Source organism: Manis pentadactyla, chromosome 5, assembly GCF_030020395.1.
Source record: "Manis pentadactyla isolate mManPen7 chromosome 5, mManPen7.hap1, whole genome shotgun sequence".
Taxonomy (NCBI): Eukaryota; Metazoa; Chordata; class Mammalia; order Pholidota; family Manidae; genus Manis; species Manis pentadactyla.
In genome coordinates, this window is record NC_080023.1 from 104,111,577 (window position 1) to 104,132,772 (window position 21,196).

The 21,196-nt window shown below is 35.5% G+C and overlaps 1 protein-coding gene across 4 annotated transcripts in view; it reads left to right on the forward strand.

Annotated features, from left to right (window-relative positions):
- Positions 1 to 21,196, forward strand: part of BLTP1 (bridge-like lipid transfer protein family member 1) — a 216,933-nt gene that overhangs the window by 58,892 nt on the left and 136,845 nt on the right. For all 4 annotated transcript variants that reach the window (XM_057502585.1, XM_057502588.1, XM_057502589.1 and 1 more), the window contains exons 21-26: positions 2,227 to 2,454; positions 3,256 to 3,393; positions 13,064 to 13,243; positions 15,235 to 15,363; positions 17,387 to 17,506; positions 18,210 to 18,490. In XM_057502585.1, the coding sequence (XP_057358568.1) occupies positions 2,227 to 2,454; positions 3,256 to 3,393; positions 13,064 to 13,243; positions 15,235 to 15,363; positions 17,387 to 17,506; positions 18,210 to 18,490 (1,076 nt within the window). The remainder of the gene's footprint in view (positions 1 to 2,226; positions 2,455 to 3,255; positions 3,394 to 13,063; positions 13,244 to 15,234; positions 15,364 to 17,386; positions 17,507 to 18,209; positions 18,491 to 21,196) is intronic.

Below are 21,196 nucleotides of genomic sequence, written 5' to 3' on the forward strand. Positions count from 1 at the left end.
GCAGGCTCACCCCTGCCCCTGGTGCCTCTAGCCTTACAGTTTTATCATTCTTAAACTCATACATGCCACAGACTAACAAAAAAACATACTTTTTCCCAGTTCTACAAGCCAGTGCTTTTTTCTAGAGTTATTTGGAATTTATTTTAAAGATAACTTAATTTTGCATGTCACTTACAGTAAAATGGAAATGGAACTTTTATTTGCATTTGTAAATATTCGTGTACATATTTTAATCTTAAAATACCATGAAAGTTTGCCATAATGTGTTACTAGTTGCCTTATACATTGGTCAACCTTTGGTAATTTTTTCTAGTGAATCCTAAAGAAATTAACCTTTCCAGGTGGAATTCATGGTGTTTTTAAAAGAGACAAAACACAAAACTTAAATTGGACACCCAGCATTAAACATTTAACATTAGGCTAGGTTTTAAAAGGCATTAAATAAATTTTAATGGTACTTTTTTGTTGATAATATTCAATAGGGTAAATGTGTTAACTCATAAAAGACTCCTAGCATTTTATAGCTCTTTAAAAACAGTCATTGACACATTTAATAAAAATAAACAAATGTCCTCTACTATATTGGGAAATCAGTGTTCCCTAAAGAATTTGTTATGTGTTATTTCTGTTTCAGATAATTAAGTGGAGACTGATTTAGTAACAAATTGAACGTTAGGCCCAAGAGAGTATTTTTCTTTTGATTGTAATCATCTACAGGAGTTTCTTTCTTTTTTTTAAAATTACAAGTTGTAGGGAACTACAAGGGAATCTTAAAAATAAGAGATTTATAGTTTAAGATGATTAAAAATTAGTTAAAATAAGTATGATTTATTTCTAATGATTTGTTGGTAGCTCCTAATATGTTGATAGCTAATAAAATGAACACTGTACACCGGCTCTTTTGATCAGTTGTGTGGAGGGAGGGTAGGGCAGAAATGATTGGTTCTGGAGGCCATTTATAGATAAAATCACCAAAGGGAACTGTTCTACTTTCCTTCTTTGTTTGCACTCCATGCCCGCTGCACACCTCCTGAACTGTCTCCAGGACTGGGATAGCATGTGTTTTTTGAAAAGGCTTCTCAAATGATCTAAGGAAGAACTATTGCAAATACCACTAGGTTTTTGACATTGACCGAAACCAATGAGACATTTTGTTAGAATTTAGGTTAAAAACCAGTGTTTATTTACCTTAATATTTGTGCTTGAATTTGTCTGTATTTCAGAGTTACATAATAAGGAAAATTATCAAGATGTCAAGCAGATTCTAAGTGTATTATTTCAAGGTAGATAAGAGTAAAGAATAGAGGAAAAAGCACTTGTTCTGTGAGTCAGTCAGTCTGGGATTTTAATTTTTGTCCTGCCACTAATTAACAGAATGACCTTAAGCCCTTTAACATCCTTTCCTATGAAAAGATACTAATTGACTTGATAACCAGATTTCTGGCTAGAAAATAAATGTGTCAATAATCAGAATGTAAAATTTACCAAAATACTGACTTGGTTCTAATACTGAACAAATATAGTTAAAAGTGATAACATATTTTAACAACTTTTGATGACTACTGACAGATCAAATAAGCAAAATTTAAATTTGGAATCAATAGGAAGAAAAAAATGTTAATTCTGATGTCAAACCAGAATATTAACAATTGAAACACTTCTGAATAAAAAGCTAGGATGAACTATGTGAAAAGAAGTTTGGGTAACTATTTATAACATGTATTTTTGTCATCAATAACCAAAATTGGACATTCTTATTAAAGCTGTTAAAACAATCCTGATAAATATTCCAAGCAGGATATATAAATGCTAATTGGATTTGAACAAACTGATTTTCAGTGAATTGATCTGCTTCTCCCAGAGGATTTCTCGGCATATTATAGCCTCAGAACTCTGAGAAGCCCAGATTGAAAATTATTGAACTTTACAAATCTTCAAAGGTTTTCTCTACAATTTTTTGGAGATAGTGCTAACAGAAAGGAAGCTTTATTATAAACTTAAGTAACTTTTTGTGTTTGTTTTATACAGAATATTTATTTGCTAAGCAGCCAAGTAAATGTATGTCTTAAATAAATGTATCTTTTTTCTTTCCATTTTAAAGAAATAGATCTATGCTTTTAATTAAATAAAATAGGGAGCTGCTTAGTTTACAAAATTAAGACTCTAAGGTGAAAAATTATTGTTATATTATCTCCTTTGATAGCAGTTTGTTTTTAATATTTATAGGAGAACTACTTTGGGGAGGATGACATGTATATGGATTTTGAAGAGGTTATTTCAAGTCCTGTTCTGTCACTGTCAACGTCATCCAGCTCTGGGTGGACAGCTGTTGGAATGGAAAATGACAAAAAGGAAAATGAAAGTTCAGCCAAGTCAATTCATCCTCTTACCTTGCGTCCTTGGGACATTACTGTACTCGTTAATTTGTACAAAGTTCATGGGCGTCTTCCTGTTGTAAGTGTTCACATAAAAAAATACTCAGGGTTGTATTATGAAATTCACCCAGCATAGGAAACTGTATTTGTGTGTGCAAACACACACACTTATAAAAAAATTCTGGTTAGAAAACTTCTCAGTTTATCCTTTCATCTTTATAAAGCTTATTATTTCTTTCATAATGTGATTACTTGATCATTGGTAATTTTACTTTGTTCTTTTCTTTCACTATAGTTTGTTTTTTGCTGTTCTCTGTAACTTTAGAACATTTTGCCAGGGCTTTGAGTTGCTGGGTTTGTAATTAGCTTGATATATATTCTAGGATTTTACAGTTTTTTAGCCTTTATCTCCAACTCCTGACCAGTTAGGGGCTTTATTGTGAACTTAGCACAACATTAAGAGTCAGGCTTGACCCTGGAGGTTGAATTGTGTCAGAGGTTTGGGCCCAGCACAGAATCCTGGTTCGCTCTAAGGATGTGCCTTGGGCCTGTTGGGGCTGGATTGGAAAGAGATTATGTCGTCAAAGAACCCAGGGCTGTTGGAGCCAGGCCAGGTAGGAAGCAAGGGGGCCTAGGACATGGTGCCTCATACTGGCTCCATGTCTTCTGCCTAGAGGTGCACAGCAGAGAACTTACCTCTGGTGCTTAGTGAACCTAATGTCCTTCCTGTGGCACAGAATAGTTATTTTTGTCCATAAACACTATTTCTCTTTTTAAAAATCAATGTCTCTTAATTACATAAATACAATTTTAATTTTCCTGTACTACCTTGGTCTTTACTTTTCCTGTATCTGGGTTATGCTGTTCTGTTTGATTTTAGCATGGAACTACTGATGGTCCTGAGTGCCCTACAGCTTTCTTGGAAAGACTGTGTTTTGAAATGAAAAAAGGATTTAGAGAGACCATGCTGCAGCTTGTCTTGTCACCCTTGAATGTGTTTGTCAGTGATAACTATCAGGTAACTGAAACTGCTTTATGGCAGAGACTTAGAAATTTATTATTACTCTTATGGGGTCTCTGTGCATGGAATATATAGCTCTTCAGATTCAAGAATTTTAGTTTAATTGTATTAAGTTTTATAAGTATATATATGTATGAGAATTTTTCAGACATCTGTTTTTTTTCCTCTTTTTTTTCCTGCTGTTTCCTATACGTGATACCAAACAATTATATTTATTGTGTTTAGATATGGAAAGAAATACTTTATAGCTTACTGTATAACTTTATACTTAATAGAAATACTTTATAACCTTCTCATACATTTATGAAAGTGAAAAATGTAAAATGTATCAGTGGATTCTGTTGAAAATCACAACCTAAGTAGTAATATTAACCAGTACCATAGATTTTCAAAACATGCATATCTACGTGGTCAGTGAATTATTCTTTCCATCTAATGTACTTACAAGATATCTCTGGGGCTTTTTTGGAAGAGATCCAATGATATTCATCAAATGGGATAATTTACATTGCTGGGTAGACTATCACTTTTTTCTTCTAATTATTATTTTTTAATATACATTGTTTGCATCCAAGTTTAATATAAGTGGATTTTATACAAGAATGAATGTTTTTTTTCCCTTTTTAAATTCATTTCGTTATCATTAATCTACAATTACATGAAGAACATTATTTTTACTAGACTACCCCCTTCTCCAAGTCCCCCCCCACAAACCCCATTACAGTCACTGTCCATCAGCGTAGTAAGATGCTGCAGAATCCCTACTCATCTTCTCTGTGTTGTACAGCCCTTCCCGTGTCCCCGCCCCGACTACACATGCTAATCGTAATGCCCCCTTTCTTTTCTACCGCCCTTATACCTCCCTTCCCACCCATCCTCCTCAGTCCCTTTCTCTTTGGTAACTGTTAGTCCATTCTTGGGTTCTGTGATTGTGCTGCTGTTTTGTTCCTTCAGTTTTTCTTTGTTCTTATACTCCACATATTAGTGAAATCATTTGTTACTTGTCTTTCTCTGCTTGGCTTATTTCACTGAGCATAATGCCCTCAACCTCCATCCATGTTGTTGCAAATGGTAGGATTTGTTTTCTTCTTATGGCTGAATAATATTCCATTGTGTATATGTACCACATCTTCTTTATCCATTCATCTACTGGTGGACATTTAGGTTGCTTCCATTTCTTGGCTATTGTAAATAGTGCAGCGATAAACATAGGGGTGCATCTGTCTTTTTCAAACTGGGTTGCTGCATTCTTAGGGTAAATTCCTAGAAGTAGAATTCCTGGGTCAAATGGTATGTCTATTTTGAGCTTTTTGAGGAACCTCCATATTGCTTTCCACAATGGTTGAACTACTTTACATTCCCACCAGCAGTGTAGGAGTGTTCGCCGTTCTCCACATCCTCGCCAACATTTGTTGTTGTTTGTCTTTTGGATGGTGGTGATCCATACTGGTGTGAGGTGATATCTCATTGTGGTTTTAATTTGCATTTCTCTGATGACAAGCGATGTGGAGCATCTTTTCATGTGTTTGTTGGCCATCTGAATTTCTTCTTTGGAGAACTGTCCGTTCAGCTCCTCTGCCCATTTTTTAATTGGATTATTTGCTTTTTGTTTGTTGAGGTGTGTGAGCTCTTTATATATTTTGGATGTTAACCCTTTATCGGATCTGTCATTTATGAATATATTCTCCCGAACTGTAGGGTACGTTTTTGTTCTATTGATGGTGTCCTTTGCTATACAGAAGCTTTTCAGCTTGATATATTCCCACTTGTTCATTTTTTCTTTTGTTTCCCTTCCCCGGGGAGATATGTTCATGAAGAAGCCACTCATGTTTATGTCCAAGAGATTTTTGCCTATATTTTTTTCTAGGAGTTTTATGGTTTCATGACTTACATTCAGGTCTTTGATCCATTTTGAATTTACTTTTGTGTATGGAATTAGACAGTGATCCAGTTTCATTCTCTTACATGCAGCTTTCCAGTTTTGCCAGCACCATCTGTTGAAGAGACTGTCATTTCCTCATTGTATGTCCATGGCTCCTTTATCATATATTAATTGACCATATATGTTTGGGTTAATGTCTGGAGTCTCTAATCTGTTCCACTGGTCTGTGGCTCTGCTCTTGTGCCAGTACCAAACTGTCTTGATTACTGTGGCTTTGTAGTAGAGGTTGAAGTTTGGAAGCAAAATCTCCCCCACTTTATTCTTCCTTCTCAGGATTGCTTTGGCTATTCGGGGTCTTTGGTGTTTCCATATGAATTTTTGAACTATTTGTTCCAGTTTGTTGTAGAATATTGTTGGTAATTTGATAGGGATTGCATCAAATCTGTATATTGATTTGAGCAGGATGGCCATTTTGATTATATTTATTCTTCAAAGCCAAGAGCATGGGATGAGTTTCCATTTGTTAGTGTCCTCTTTAATTTCTTTTAAGAGTGTCTTGTAGTTTTCAGGGATTAGGTCTTTCACTTCCTTGGTTAGGTTTATTCCTAAGTATTTTATTCTTTTTGATGCAATTGTGAATGGAATTGTTTTCCTGATTTCTCTTTCTGTTAGTTCATTCTTAGTGTATAGGAAAGGCACAGATTTCTGTGTGTTAATTTTGAGTCCTGCAACTTTGCTGTATTCCGATATCAGTTCTAGTAGTTTTGGAGTGGAGTCTTTTATGTAGGGTTTTTTATGTACAATATCATGTCATGTGCAAATAGTGACAGTTTAACTTCTTCTTTACCAATTTGGATTCCTTGTATATCTGTGTATTGTCTAATTGCCATGGCTAGGACCTCCAGTACTATGTAGAATAACAGTGCGGAGAGTGGGCATCCCTGTCTTGTTCCCGATCTCAGAGGAAAAGCTTTCAGCTTCTCACTGTTCAGTATGATGTTGGCTGTGGGTTTATCATATATGGCCTTTATTATGTTGAGGTACTTGCCCTCTATACGCATTTTGCTGAGAGTTTTTATCATGAATGAATGTTGCGTTTTGTCGAATGCTTTTTCAGCATCTATGGAGATGATCATGTGGTTTTTGTCTTTCTTTTTGTTTATGTGGTGGATGATGTTGATGGACTTTCGAATGTTGTACCATCCTTGCATCCCTGGGATGAATCCCACTTGGTCATGGTGTATGATCCTTTTGATGTATTTTTGAATTAGGTTTGCTAATGTTTTGTTGAGTATTTTTGCATCTACGTTCATAAGGGATATTGGTCTGTAATTTTCTTTTTTGGTGGGGTCTTTGCCTGGTTTTGGTATTAGAGTGATGTTGGCTTCATAGAGTGAGTTTGGGAGTATTCCCTCCTGCTCTATTTTTTGGAAAATTTTAAGGAGAGTGGGTATTATGTCTTCTCTGTATGTCTGATAAAATTCTGCGGTAAATCCATCTGGCCCTGTGTTTTGTTCTTAGGTAGTTTTTTGATTACTGTTTCAATTCCTTTGCTGGTAATTGTTTTGTTTAGATTTTGTGTTTCTTCCTTGGTCAGTCTTGGAAGGTAGTATTTTTGTAGGAAGTTCTCCATTTCTTCTAGGTTTTCCAGCTTGTTAACATATAGATTTTCATAGTAGTCTCTAATAATTCTTTGTATTTTTGTGGGGTCCGTTGTGATGTTCCCTTTCTCATTTCTAATTCTGTTGATGTGTGTTGATTCTCTTTTTCTCTTAATAAGTCTGGCCATAGGCTTATCTATTTTGTTTTTTTCTCAAAGAACCAGCTCTTGGTTTCGTTAATTTTTTTCTGTTGTTTTATTCTTCTCAATTTTATTTATTTCTTCTCTGATCTTTATTATGCCCCCCTTCTGCTGACTTTAGGCCTCAATTGTTCTTCTTTTTCCAATTTCAATAATTGTGACGTCAGACTATTCATTTGGGTTTGTTCTTCCTTCTTTAGATATGCCTGGATTGCTATATACTTTCCTCTGAAGACTGCTTTTGCTGCATCCCACAAAAGTCGGGGCTTTGTGTTGTTGTTGTCATTTGTTTCCATTTATTGCTTGATCTCTATTTTAATTTGGTCATTGATCCATTGATTATTTAGGAGCGTGTTGTTAAGCATCCATGTGTTTGTGAGCCTTTTTGCTTTCTTTGTACAATTTAGTTCTAGTTTTATATCTTTGTTGTCTGAAAAGTTGGTTGGTAGAATTTCAATCTTTTTGAATTTTCTTAGGCTCTTTTTGTGGCCTAGTATGTGGTCTATTCTGGAGAATGTTCCATGTATACTGGAGATGAATGTGTATCCTGTTGTTTTTGGATGTTGAGTTCTATAGATGTCTATTAGGTCCATCTGTTCTAGTGTGTTATTCAGTGCATGTGTGTCCTTACTTATTCTCTGTCTGGTGGATATGTCCTTTGGAGTGAATGGTGTGTTGAAGTCTCCTAAAATGAATGCATTGCATTGTATTTCCTCCTTTAGTTCTGTTAGTATTTGTTTCATGATGGTGCTCCTGTGTTGGGTGCATATATATTTATAATGGTTATATCCTCTTGTTGGACTGAGCTCTTTATCATTATGTAATGTCCTTTTTTATCTCTTTTTTACTTTTGTTTTGAAGTCTATTTTGTCTCATACTAGTACTGCAAAACCTGTTTTTTTAATCCCTGTTATTTGCATGAAATATCTTTTTCCAATCCTTGACTTTTAGTCTGTGCATGTCTTTGGGTTTGAGGTGAGTCTCTTGTAAGCAGCATATAGATGGGTCTTGTTTTTTTATCCATTCAGTGACTCTGTGTCTTTTGGTTGGTGCATTCAGTCCATTTACATTTAGGGTGATTGTCGGTAGGTATGTACTTATTGCCATTGCAGGCCTTAGGTTCATGGTTACCAAAGGTTCAGGGTTAATTTCCTTACTATCTAAGAGTCTAACTTAACTCACTTAGTATGTTATTACAAACACAATCTAAATGTTCTTTTCTGTTTCTCCTCCTTTTTCTTTCTCCTCCATTCTTTAAATATTAGGTATCAAATTCTGTACTTTTTGTCTATCCCTTTATTGACTTTAGGGATAGTTAATTTAATTTTGCATTTGCTTAGTAGTTAACTGTTTTACTTTCTTTACTGTGGTTTTATTACCTCTGGTGACAGCTATCCAACCTTAGGAACACTTCCATCTATAGCAGTTCCTCCAAAATAGACTGCAGAGGTGGTTTGTGGGAGGTAAATTCTTTCAGCTTTTGCTTATCTGGAAATTGTTTAATCCCTCCTTCAAATTTAAATGATAATCTTGCCAGATAACGTAATCTTGTTTCCAGGCCCTTCTGCTTCATGGCATTAAATACATCATGCCACTCTGTTCTGGCCTATAAGGTTTCTGCTGAGAAGTCTGATGTTAGCCTGATGAGCTTTCCTTTGTATGTGATTTCCTTTCTGTCTCTGGCTGCTTTTAACAGTCTGTCCTTATTCTTGATCTTTTCCATTTTAATTACTATGTGTCTTGGTGTTGTCTTCCTTGGGTCCCTTGTGTTGGGAGATCTGTGGATCTCCATGGCCTGAGAGACTCTCTCCTTCCCCAGATTGGGAAAGTTTTTAGCAACTACCTCCTCAAAAACACTTTCTATCCCTTTATCTCTCTCTTCTTCTTCTGGTATCCCTATAATATGAATATTGTTCTGTTTTAATTGGACACACAGTTCTCTCAATATTCTTTCATTCTTAGGGATCCTTCTTTCTCTCTGTGCCTCAGCTTCTTTGTATTCCTCTTCTCTAGTTTCTATTTCATTTATCGTCTCCTCCACCATATCCAACCTGCTTTTAATACCCTCCATCGTGCTCTTCAACGATTGAATCTCCAACGTGAATTCATTCCTGAGTTCTTGGATGTCTTTCCATACCCCCATTAGCATATTAGCATGTTGATGATTTTTATTTTGAACTCCTTTTCAGGAAGAGTCACGAAGTCCATATCATTTAAATCTTTCTTGGGAGTTGTATTAGTAATTTTATTCTGGACCAGGTTTCTTTGGCATTTCATGTTTGTATATGGCGCCCTCTAGTGTCCAGAAGCTCTATTCTGGAGCTGCTGAGCCCCTGAAGCAATGTTGGGTGTTGCGACGGAGTGTTATTGGTGCCTGGGGGGAGGAAAGAGCTGTTCCCCTCTTCCTGGCTGCTGTGCCTGTCTCCACTGTCTGAACCAGTGGGCCAAGCAAACAGGTATAGGCTTTTGTCCCAAAGCTGCCGGATATGGATCCCTGTTTTCCACAAGCAGCCGGAATCCCAGTCTCCCCAGGAACTCCGCCTGTCCCAGCTTTCCAACCCCGTAATCAGAAGAGTATGATGAAAGCACCATGAAATGTAGGTTTGTGCTCCCAGAGCAGATCTCTGGAGGTAGGTATTCAGCAGTCCCAGGCCTTCCACTCTCTCCCTTATCAGTTTCTCTTCCTCCCCCCAGTGAGCTGGGGTAGGGGAAGGGCTCGGGTCCTGCCGAGCCACCGCTCTGGTACATTACCCCGTTCAGTGAGGTCTGCTCTTTTCTTCAGGTGCATGCATTCTGGCACCATCCTCTTTCCTGTTTGTCTCTCTCAGGATTAGTTTTGCCAACTGTATTTTCTAATTGTATCCAGTTTTAGGAGGAAGCCTGTGTCTCTCCTCTCATGCCGCCATCTTTAATCCTCCACTTTCTTATTATTTTTTTAATGCCCAATGGCTTCTTTTGAATCTACCACAGTTTCAGGACTTGCCCCTACTTTTATTCAAATTGTGTGCTTTAGAACTATTAGTGAATTTTAATAGAAGGCAAAGTAAAATTATAAAGTTATAAGCCACCAAGATAGTACAAAGAGGTCCTGTGGATCCTTCATGCAGTTTTCCCCACATTCATCTTTTATATGATTATAGTGCAGTATCAAAAACAGGAAATTGACATTAGTACAATGTGTATGCATAGTTCTTGTTATTATGGTGTGTAAGTTCATGTAATTGCTACTTAAGATATAAAACTATTCTATCATTACAAAGGTCTCACTTTCATAGCACTTCAATTTTAACTTGGTTTAGAAAAATAACTGTTGTACTCCTCTAATTAGTGGGTCATTATAAGTTGGTTCTTTTATATTCTGGGAAATAAGTTTGTGGAGAGGAATCCCATCTCCTTTTTCAGTCTAGTGAGGAAGCTAAGGTAAAAGGGAAATGTCTTCTTATGGCTGAGTTTTGATAATCTTAAATGAGTATCTCTGCTTTCCTCTGAGTACCTGGTGATACTTCAACTTTTATTTTAATAACACTGCATTCTCAAATAAAAGATTTTACCAACATAAAAGCATTTTATTGAGGTCATTATGAGAATTCACATTAAGCCTTTTTAGTGAGTCATTGGCAAACTTGTACAGAGACTTAAGTATAAAGTATTTATTTGTTGATTAGAAAAGGAGTTCATGGAGTGGAGATATCACGATGGTAGTAAGAGTACTGGTGATATTTTGTTTCTTAGATAGCACTTCATAATTTACTCTGAAGACAAGGTTACTGTCTTTTTTATTCTCTTGGAATTTGCTTATCTGCTTGACTGGCATGACTACTAAGGAGATTTTTTCTTTGTTTGTCTCTATACTATTTAATATTCTTTCATGGTGAGAAGCATCACACTGATTACACTCGTAGCTCAGTCCTGTGTCACTCATCTGTTGCTGCTTATTCCTGTAGCATAGTTTTAGTGCAGACTTCAAGGCTAAGGATCTATGGTAATGGGTGGACTGCTGTGTCTGACTTACAAAACCATCCCCTTTTAATTTATGATTATCTTATGGTATTAGATAGTTTTCTAGCACTGCCACAGTTAAACACCCCATACTGGGTGGTGTAAAACAACAGAAATTTATTGTCTTATAATTCTGGAGCCTAGAAGCGTGCAGTCAAGGTGCAGGGCCATGCTCTCTCTGCAGGCTATAGGAGAGGGTCCTTCCTCTCCTCTTTCTAGCTTTAGGTGGTTGCTAGCAGTCTATGGCATTCTTTGTCTTACAGATAGATGCATTACTCAAATCTCTGCCTCCATCTTCACATGGCATTCTCTCCATGCCTCTGTGTGTCCCAACTTTTCTCTCATAAAGACCCACCCTAATGTAGTGTAACCTTATGAATACTTCTTACATCTGCCTAGACACTATTTCCAAATGCGGTGTCACATTCACAGGTGCCTGGGCTTAGGACTTGAATGTTATATTTTTAGGGGACACAGTTCAATCCATAAATACTAGCTGTAATAAAATTTAGAATATAATCTTTATTACAGTGTGTCAGGGAGGTTCTGTCTTTAGGACTAGGACAAGCCAAGATCCACATGTTTTTTGGGCTTAAAAAAATTACCAAAAATTTTATACTGAGAATTATGGAATCTCAGTGGCAGAGTGATCCTCATTGACCATCCTTCCCAGCACCCTCAGGGAATTGATGCCTGGGAAAGCCAGATGACTTTATATACTGTTACACAAGTTACATGAAAATAAGATTTTAAAATGTATCAGAAGAGCTACCAAAGCTATTATAGTCATGATTTGAAATTCCCTTTATGAATTAGGTTTATCCATTATCCTTAAATTTTTTTAAGAATACATTTTCTGAAATGTGTTGAAACAAGGAATACAACCCTGTAAGATGTCCACACACTTGCTGTGAAGAATGCTGCACAGGCAGTACCTACTTTTTCTGCTCCCTCTGTTAGGTGCAGTGGATACATTGTGAAGAAGACAGAAGTGGTCTTTACCCTAATATACCTGATGGAGAAGATAAATATTGAGGGAATTACAACTTAGATAAGTAATTTCAAGTGTAAAAAGTGGTGCCAGGAGAGGTATGAGGTGCCTGGGTAGCATGTAATGGTCTTGAGACAAGACCATGATAAAATTTGCCTTTTTAAAAGGTTCTGTGGTTGTTTGATAGAGTACAAAGCAGAGAGATGTAAGAGTGGATGCCAGGAGGCTTTGCAAAGGTCCTGCCAAGAGGTCGTACTATTTGGAACAGAATGGTAGCAGGGAAGATAGAAGAAAGTCAGTGAATGTATTTGTGAGAGATTAGGAGGTAGATTCTGCAGAAATTTGTGACTAATTTTAAGGGCATTGCCAACCTTACTTGATTCTATATTGCAAACAATATTCTGTGGAGCTAGTATTCTATGAACACCCTCTTTTAAGACATACCCATTAGCATTCTGAATAAGTCTTAGAAGTTTTCCTTTTTGAAATATTTGCTGCTTTTTTGAGTGAATATATAATTATTCTATTTAAGGGAAATCTATCCTTTTTATATTTACATACTTCTCAATATCTCTATGGAACATGGCTTTCTTCTCTAGTTCTTCATTCTGTGATCTTAGTGCTCTTCCCTGTTGTTTTCTTCTTTTTATTATTTTAATCTCCTGATTCCAGCCTTTCCACCAAAGACTGGCCTCTTATGTTCTCTGTCAGCTAGAGTACTAGTTTCTTTTTGTTTTTGAGGCAGGAACCAGAGATCCACATTCTTTTTAGAACTTCTCTATCTTGCTTTAGAGTTGGCCTGTAATTGACAATGTCACTAAAGAAGTTTAACTCAGACTACTTTGAGTAAAAGGTTGTTTTAGGAGCTTGTAGATCTTGAAATCTAATTATCAGGATAGCATGTTTTTATGTTTGTCACTGGGGAAAAAAGCAACTAGAAATTACAATGCTGATTTTCATGTATTTCTTACAGTCTTACTATTATTGTTTTCAGCAGCGACCCCCTGTGGATGAAGTACTCAGGGAGGGTCACATCAATTTGTCAGGTCTCCAGCTGAGAGCACATGCTATGTTCTCAGCAGAAGGGCTTCCTTTGGGAAGTGATTCCTTAGAATATGCGTGGCTAATTGATGTGCAGGCTGGAAGTCTTACAGCCAAGGTCACAGCACCACAGGTATGATTCTCGGATTATTATCTCCTGTCTTACTTACTTTTTCCTTTGCTCACCCACCTGGCCAAGAGTAAATTGCTTGCCTGTTGGAATGTTCAATTTCCACTCATGGTGTTCTGATGGACAGATAACCACTTTTTGAATGGAAGTAATTCTTGTCATTCAGAATTTTCTTAGCAATAGATGAGTCACAAACAAGTTTCACTTTTCTGAGCCACATAAAATTATGTTTTATGGTTCTATGTAATCCTTTTAAGAATTTGAAAACTTTCTATAGGAAAAACTTAGGATGAGAACTGTTTGGGAATTAAATTATGTACTATTAAGATTATATTAGTTGACTCTTCATTGTTGGAGCAGTCTTTCCCCAGTATATGGAATAATTTTCTAAGAACTTTGTTTTCTTGTGTATTTCTTAAGCAGCACTTGAAAATAGTCTTTGAGGATTAGGTACCAGAGTGCTTTACTTATCATGACCTAAAGCAAGACAGTATGATTTGCACCTGCCATTAGTAATGTGGACACTGGTTTAGAAAAATAAAAACAAATTTATTGGTAAGTAAACCTGGTCTACAGTGCTAATTGTGATCCTTTTGGGTAAATTTCCCCTCCCCTTGCCACTGACCCTTAGTCTTTGGAAGGTTCAGAGACATAAAGAATGTTTCAGTTCTAGAAATGGACCATTGAAATTTAGTTGAATAGTCATATTACTATAACATTTCACCTGTTAAGCTGCGTATTTATGATAATATGCATGCTCCTATTGGCATATCAAAAAAAAAGACTGGAATGTGGTAGAAATGTACATACTAAATTTTAGTAAGTTACAGAAAAGGAATGAACCATTTAGAGGTAGGTAGTAACAACAAGAAAGTAAATAAAGAATCTAGGTACCTTGTGTATTTGAGAGAAATTGTTGAAAGGCAGCAAAAAACTCAGATTCCAGAAATAGGAGGAAAGTGAATGGAATTAGAAAGGGATCTTTTATATACAAGAGGATAGGAAGAAATACATAACAGAATGTATAAAAATGAGTGAAAAGTGTTCAATGTTCACTGGCTTCCTTACAATCCTTTCCTTACTATCGATCATCAACTATGCAAGGAAAAACTGAAGCATATAATCAAACAGCTTTTTTCCTAATAAGCATGGAATAAAGCCATGCTGACCTTGCAAGATGGGACAGATTCCTGTAATCTAAGGATTGCTACGATCTCAGTTACTGTAAGTTGCCCCTACTAGGAGATGAAACATTTCTCTTTCTTCTGCACTAGAATCTTGGCATCACTGTTCTCCATAAGGCTCATGAATCCATAGGTGCTTCTAATGTTTCTTCTATTCTTTATATGCTTTAAAAATGAAATTATGCTTTCCAAGGATTTAAATTGTGTACTTTTTTGATGGGGGGCAGGGGAGTAATATCAGAAATACTCATGTCTCAGTGTTTTATTGCTAACAATTCTAATCAATTGTAAAATTAAAGGGTTTTTCAATTCAAGATTTGATGATAATTAATATACGCTTACTGAAGCTTCTGTTTATATTAGCAAAAATGCTTTAATATTAAACTACCTGATTTTCCAAAATCATAGCTCAATCTAATTAGGTACAAATTTCACATGAAAGCTTGGTTTATTATTAGGTAGAGAATTTTAGTTGTTTTTCTATGCAGTGGATTCCTGTTAGTCATATAAGAGGAAACATAAAACCTTGAAGAAAAGCACTTGCTTTAGGAGCTGTTGCAGTTGAATTTTTCAGTTGAAATGCATTTTCATTTTGGTAATGCATTTTGTCATTCACAAATGAAACATAACAAGCTTATAAATGATGTCAAGGTAGAAAAATGATATTGGCTAACGGTAGATTATGTAGTGATTGGTGTAAGACAGCTTTTGTTTCTTTCAAGTGTATTAATATTCTTGGTAAGTTTTTGAACTCTGAACACTTGGTTGGAATGCTAATAGTATTGTCAACCTGTCACTGCTTATTTGTAGCTGGCTTGCCTCTTGGAGTGGGGACAGACGTTTGTTTTTCATGTGGTGTGTCGGGAGTATGAACTGGAAAGACCAAAATCGGTAATAATATGTCAGCATGGAATTGACCGTCGGTTCTGTGAATCCAAGGTACCTTAACAAATATGTTAGCAGTATTATAAATTACTTTATAGATATTTTTAAGTGAAAGATTGAAGTAATCAACTTTAAATCAAATGCGCAGATCCATGAAGTAAACATTGTAATTCTTTTTTTTCAATTATTGAAATTATTTTGCAGATTTGTAGCCCTTTGTTATTTAATTGTGTCTGAAATAGGTAATTATTAAAACATACATTCACAAATAAATGGAGATATAAAAATTATATCTTCTCTGTTACATTTTTACTGTTTACATTCATGTCTTATTGCATTTGTACACTAACTCTCTGGAACATCTATTTATATAGAGGATTTGGAAATTAAAACAAGAGGAAGGTTAAATTCCTTCCATGACATTATTCACAGACCCCTCTGGAACATAACTGTTCTCCTGTAATGTGAATAGCAATGTTGCGCATTTACCAAGTTTCCGGACTCCAAATCTCATGCTCTTTCCACAGCAATGCACTGCTTTGACTGAGGGTCATCACTGTACCTTCAAGACACTTGTAAAAAAGTAGATAATAATCCCTAAAGCTATGTGCAGGGACAGTGAAATGCAGCATGGCGTTTTGCAATAAATACTGATCCTTATGAATTTGGGGATGGGGAACTTGGTTTTTTTTGTAGTGTGTCATTTCAGAATCATGGAAAACATGGCAGTTTCAAAAAAAGTAAAGTAGCCCAATTGTAGAACACATTGTTAAACAATTTAGTGTTTCTTTCTAGTTTCTTACCTATATGTTTCTTTTCTTTTTATTTTCTTTTGTTATACAGACTTTTAGCTGTTATATTTCTGTGAATTGAAAGTAATTCATCCTGCTTTTAATTTTATGTCAAAAAAAAATCTGCAACCTGTGCTAATTTAATGACAAAAAAGGAAACAGCTATAGGTAGTGATAAGATTATTATTTTTTTTGTGATAAACACACCATGAGGCTCTAGGGAATTGGTTCTTCAGTCATGTCAGTCAGTTAATTTCTTAGATTAAATTCATACATGCTGGTAGGCATTTCCTCCCTCTATTATTTTAGACTCAAAGCTTTTACGTTGTATTAAAATTTTTACAAATCAACTTTATTGGGGCATGCTTGACATACAGTAAACTTCCCCTTTTTAAGCTGTACAGTTTGAATTTTGAGAAATGCTATATTTACCAGTGTAGCCATTACTGTCAGTGAAGATCTTGAACATTTCTATCGCCTTAGAAAATTCCTTTGTGTCCCTTTGTAGTCACTCACTATTCCATGAAACCACTGGTATGTTTGCTTTCTGTCATTTTAGATCATATTTGTTTAGGTCTCTTTTGTTTAGAGGAAATATGTTAGTATAGAGTGCTGACTGTAATGCAAGACAATTAATGTTTGTTCAAGTCCTGGCTGTGCCACTAATGAGCAGTTACATGCTTTTGGGCCAGTAATGTATTCAGGGCTGCCATTTCCCCAAGAACTTAACTGAAGTAGTAGGTGATGTGTATGTTTTCTCCCAACCCAAACAGAACTAAATCTGTTTTAGGAGTAAAACATGATAAAATTTGTGTGGATTGTTCTAGATATCATAAAATTTACAAGTGATATGTTTGTGGGACCTTGTAAAAAGAAATGCGTGTGTATGTATGTGTATGAATTATGGAGTACTCATAAAATCTTACAACTTTAAACTCCTGTACACAATGCAGTTCTTATAAACCTGTGACATTGTTTACTTTTCAGTTTGACTATTCTTTGTGGGTTTCAATAACAAGTTATACATTCTGTCAATTTAGGCTTGCTACTTGTAGTCCCTATTGAATGAAAGTGATACATGGTTGCTTATGATTAGTTTTCTAATTGGTAAGACTTTGATTGTTGATGATTTCCTTTATCATTATAAAAAAGTGAAATTTAATTGACTGATTTAAAAAATATATACAGATGTAACCAGAATTCTGTTTATTTAAGTAAGCAGAATAAAGTAGCAAAGTAATGAGTTGATGGTAAAGAATTAAATGTTCAACCCTTTTTCATTTTAGTTAAGTTGTATTCCTGGGCCTTGTCCAACTTCAGATGATTTGAAGTATACTATGACTCGTTTAGCAGTAGATGGAGCTGATATTTATATTGTAGAGCATGGCTGTGCAACAAATATAAAGGTACATGTTTGTCTATTTCTTCACCAGTATAATTCTTTTTCCGTCTTAGCAAGTCAAAACTCCATTTCTTGAAATACAAAACACATTTATAATTTGCTATCTCAAAGATTAAGACAAAATCCTAGGAGATACCTTTTTTTTTTTTTACTCATCCATGTCACTTCCAGTCTTATTTTTTTTAAGGCATGATTTTACTACTTTTTTTACTCTAAGTGAATTATTATAACCTTGCTTTATGGCAGTGATATAAACTAGTAAGTTGCTTTTTTGGCAGGTATGTAAATTGGTAATGTTTTTAAAATATTTGGTTTTTGAATGCCTTTAGGTTTTACACATTTATATTTCCTACCTGGACCCTGAAAACATTTGTTTGCTATCTCTGCTTTCTGGGTCACTGTTTAAAATCAAGCCTTGTCAAGATTCTGTGATTTCATTAATTACTACCCTTCTACGTTTTCTTTCCTCCTTCTCTTTGTTTTCCTTTGGACTTAACATTCTTTTGTTTTTATCCTCTTTTTTTAAGTTGAATGTCTATTTTTATTCTGTTGCATTTACCTTTTCTATTTCCCTTTCTTCTTTTTTTCTTTCCCTTTGCTTCTATCTTTCTTGCAGTTTGAAATAGTTACCTATTCTGTAGTTTATTCTTACTTACTTAAAAATACAGAAACTACAGTTTTGTTTCACTTTCTTTATTCAACTTTAGATGGGTGCAGTTCGGGTTGCAAACTGTAACCTCCACAATCAGTCAGTTGGGGAAGGAATAAGTGCTGCAATTCAGGATTTTCAAGTGAGGCAGTATATTGAACAATTAAGTAACTCCAGAGTTGGACTTCAGCCCGCAGTACTCCGAAGGGCCTCATGGCTTGAAGCTGGGTCAGCCAACATAGGACTTATTACCGTTGATATTGCATTAGCTGTTGATCATCATTCTAAACACGAGGCACAAAGACATTTCTTAGAAACTCATGATGCCAGAACTAAGAGGTAAGTAAAATATAAGAATGCTAATAATCTCATATTCAGATAGAAATTACTAGGTAATTATAGAAGATATTCTGTTAGGAATGGAATAAGAATATTTTAAATAAAGACCTCATATGATCATGCTGGGTACACCTCAATGGATATATAAGGGCCTGGTATTTAAGTAAATACATTGCATATCTCACCTCTGGTGATGGTGTGGTTGAAGACAAATATGAACAGGATGAAAAGAGGGTGGGGCCCACCAAGAACTCAGGGACTTAACCAGATAAAGCCAAAGAGCCAGAAAGGACTCACAGAGTTAGTGCCCTCTGCAGTGTGAGTTCATTCCACATGCTTGAAATCTGGGCAGACCTTGCGACTTGCTCTAGCTAATGCAGATGAGATAGAGCAGAGACATGGACAAGCATCATGATTAATTTTCCTAAAAATGCTGGGATATAAAGAGCATAGTGAAAACAGGAAGAACTTATCTTAAGGCTATTCCATTTTAAAAGCAGAGAGTTGGGAAGTTACATTCCTAACATACTCTTTGGTAATCAGCCAATAGCCTATCTTAAGGCAAGGCAAGCAGTCTTAACTGCTATGATCCTGGTGCTTGAGGGTAGCCACTATCTTGGAGAAGACCAAGAAGTTTATCCTACAGAATTATCTGGAGGACTGACTATGGATAATGACATATTATCTCTCACTGGAGATAGACATCATGAGACTGCATGAGAAGCCTACCCCCACTAACCCTTTACCTTTATCCCATTCCTGAAAGCCTTAAAAGACAGAATCCTAAGCCCTTAAGCATGCCTCCTCTCTGAGTTTGCCCGCACTCCCTTTTCTTGGAGTGTGTATTTTTAAGAAGACTTCTTACTGCTTAACTTACTGTGTTTTGTCCCTGTGCTCTCCCAGTGGCGTCTCTGTCAGTTTGCTATTTCATTCTATTTTCCAGACTTTAAGCACAAGTCTTCACTCTCTCCTGCTTCAGATAAGTAGAGAGGGGCTACTGAAAGCTCTGATTTGAGCTTGCAACTTCTTGTCAATGAGCTTCCCCTTCCTCTCTGCTTTATTCAAGTAAAACTGCCTTTGTGTACCTTGACTCAAGCCCATTCCTCCATTGGCGTGTATTCAAATAAAACTTTCATTCTATTTCAGTACTGTATTCTGCCCTTTCATTCTTTGTTGCAGTGGGGACAAGACCTGAGGAGAACAAACTCAACCCCCAACATTTCTAAGCCCATACTATGGGTGTCAACAGTGAAGCAAGTTTAAAATACTGGTCCCCAGATAATATTTTGTGAAACACTGCTCCCCTTTCTCATCTCAGCCCTCCACTTCTAGTTCATCATTTCTAGGGAACACCTTACCATCACTGTATACTCTGTACAGCTCCTCCTTTTGTGGCCCTTCACAACTACATGGAAGACTGGATAACTAAACCTTGAGAAATGGTCCTTAAGAAATAATTATAGCTGCCTTTAAAAAATTTGCTAGAGCCTCTAATTGAATCGCATTTATTTACAGTGACAATGTGACATTTTCCACCTCCATTTCCATCATAAAGTTAATACAAGCATATTTTTAAAATAGAGAAAACTATGAAGAAATGAAGGAAAATAATTATCATAACCCTACCATACTGAATTTGTCATATTTTTTCCCAGTATTTTTAATGTATTTTTCTTATACTTGAAATGAACCTGTATAGACATTTTTTAATTCTTCATGATTTTACTAGACTTTGAAATATCTCCCCACATGATTGAAAATTTCTATAAGCAAATTTGAAACAAACAATTCTTTGAAACAAATAATAATACATCATCAAAAAATATATCATGGTTTATTTAGCCATTGCCCTTATACTAAATATATAGATTGTTTCTAAACCTATCATTATGAATGATAGTAAGAGGAACATTTTTTACAAATAAAATATTTTCCTATCCTTTTTGGGTGTTCCCTTTAAATAGTTTCCTTAGAAGGGGGTGTGACTGTGTTAGAAACTGAGATTTTGCTGTGCATTCCCAAATTACTTCCCAGAAAGATGGCTTCAGTTTATATTCCCAGTGACTTTTTAAGAGCATCTCTATCTCACTGCGTCTTTGCTATCCTTTAAGTGTTTTATGATAACTGAAAAGCAATATCTCTTTGTCTTATTTTGCATTTCTTTTTTTCTGAGATTAATACTTTTTTCATATACTTATTGGCTGTTTTTCCTTCTTGATTTGTGAATTGTCTGTTAGTATTCTATGTACATTTATTTATTGGGGTCTTGGTGTATTTCTTACCAATTTTTCAAAAGCTTTTTTTATAGATTACCAACTTTTCTGTGATCTCTATTGCTAATATTTTTCACTCTGTTTCCTTTTTTAATTTTTTATATACAGACTTTAATTTTATGTACATATTCAGTTATATTAGTCTTTCCCTTTGTAATTGCTTGTGCTAATTTGAGAAAACATTCCTTTCCTAGTAATCACATGGCATCTCTTTATGTTTTTCTATTTGTTTTTGTTTTTGTTTGTTAACATAAAACTCTGGTCCATCTGGATTTTGTATGGTGTGTACATATTAATCCAACCAAGGATGTAAAAATATTTTTCTGCAAATATCTATTAAAATAAAGAAGAAGAAATGTATACCTAATACATATTCATTTCTCCATTTCACAAATGTGTAGATATTTTCGTGCATTAATTTTCCCCAAAGAAG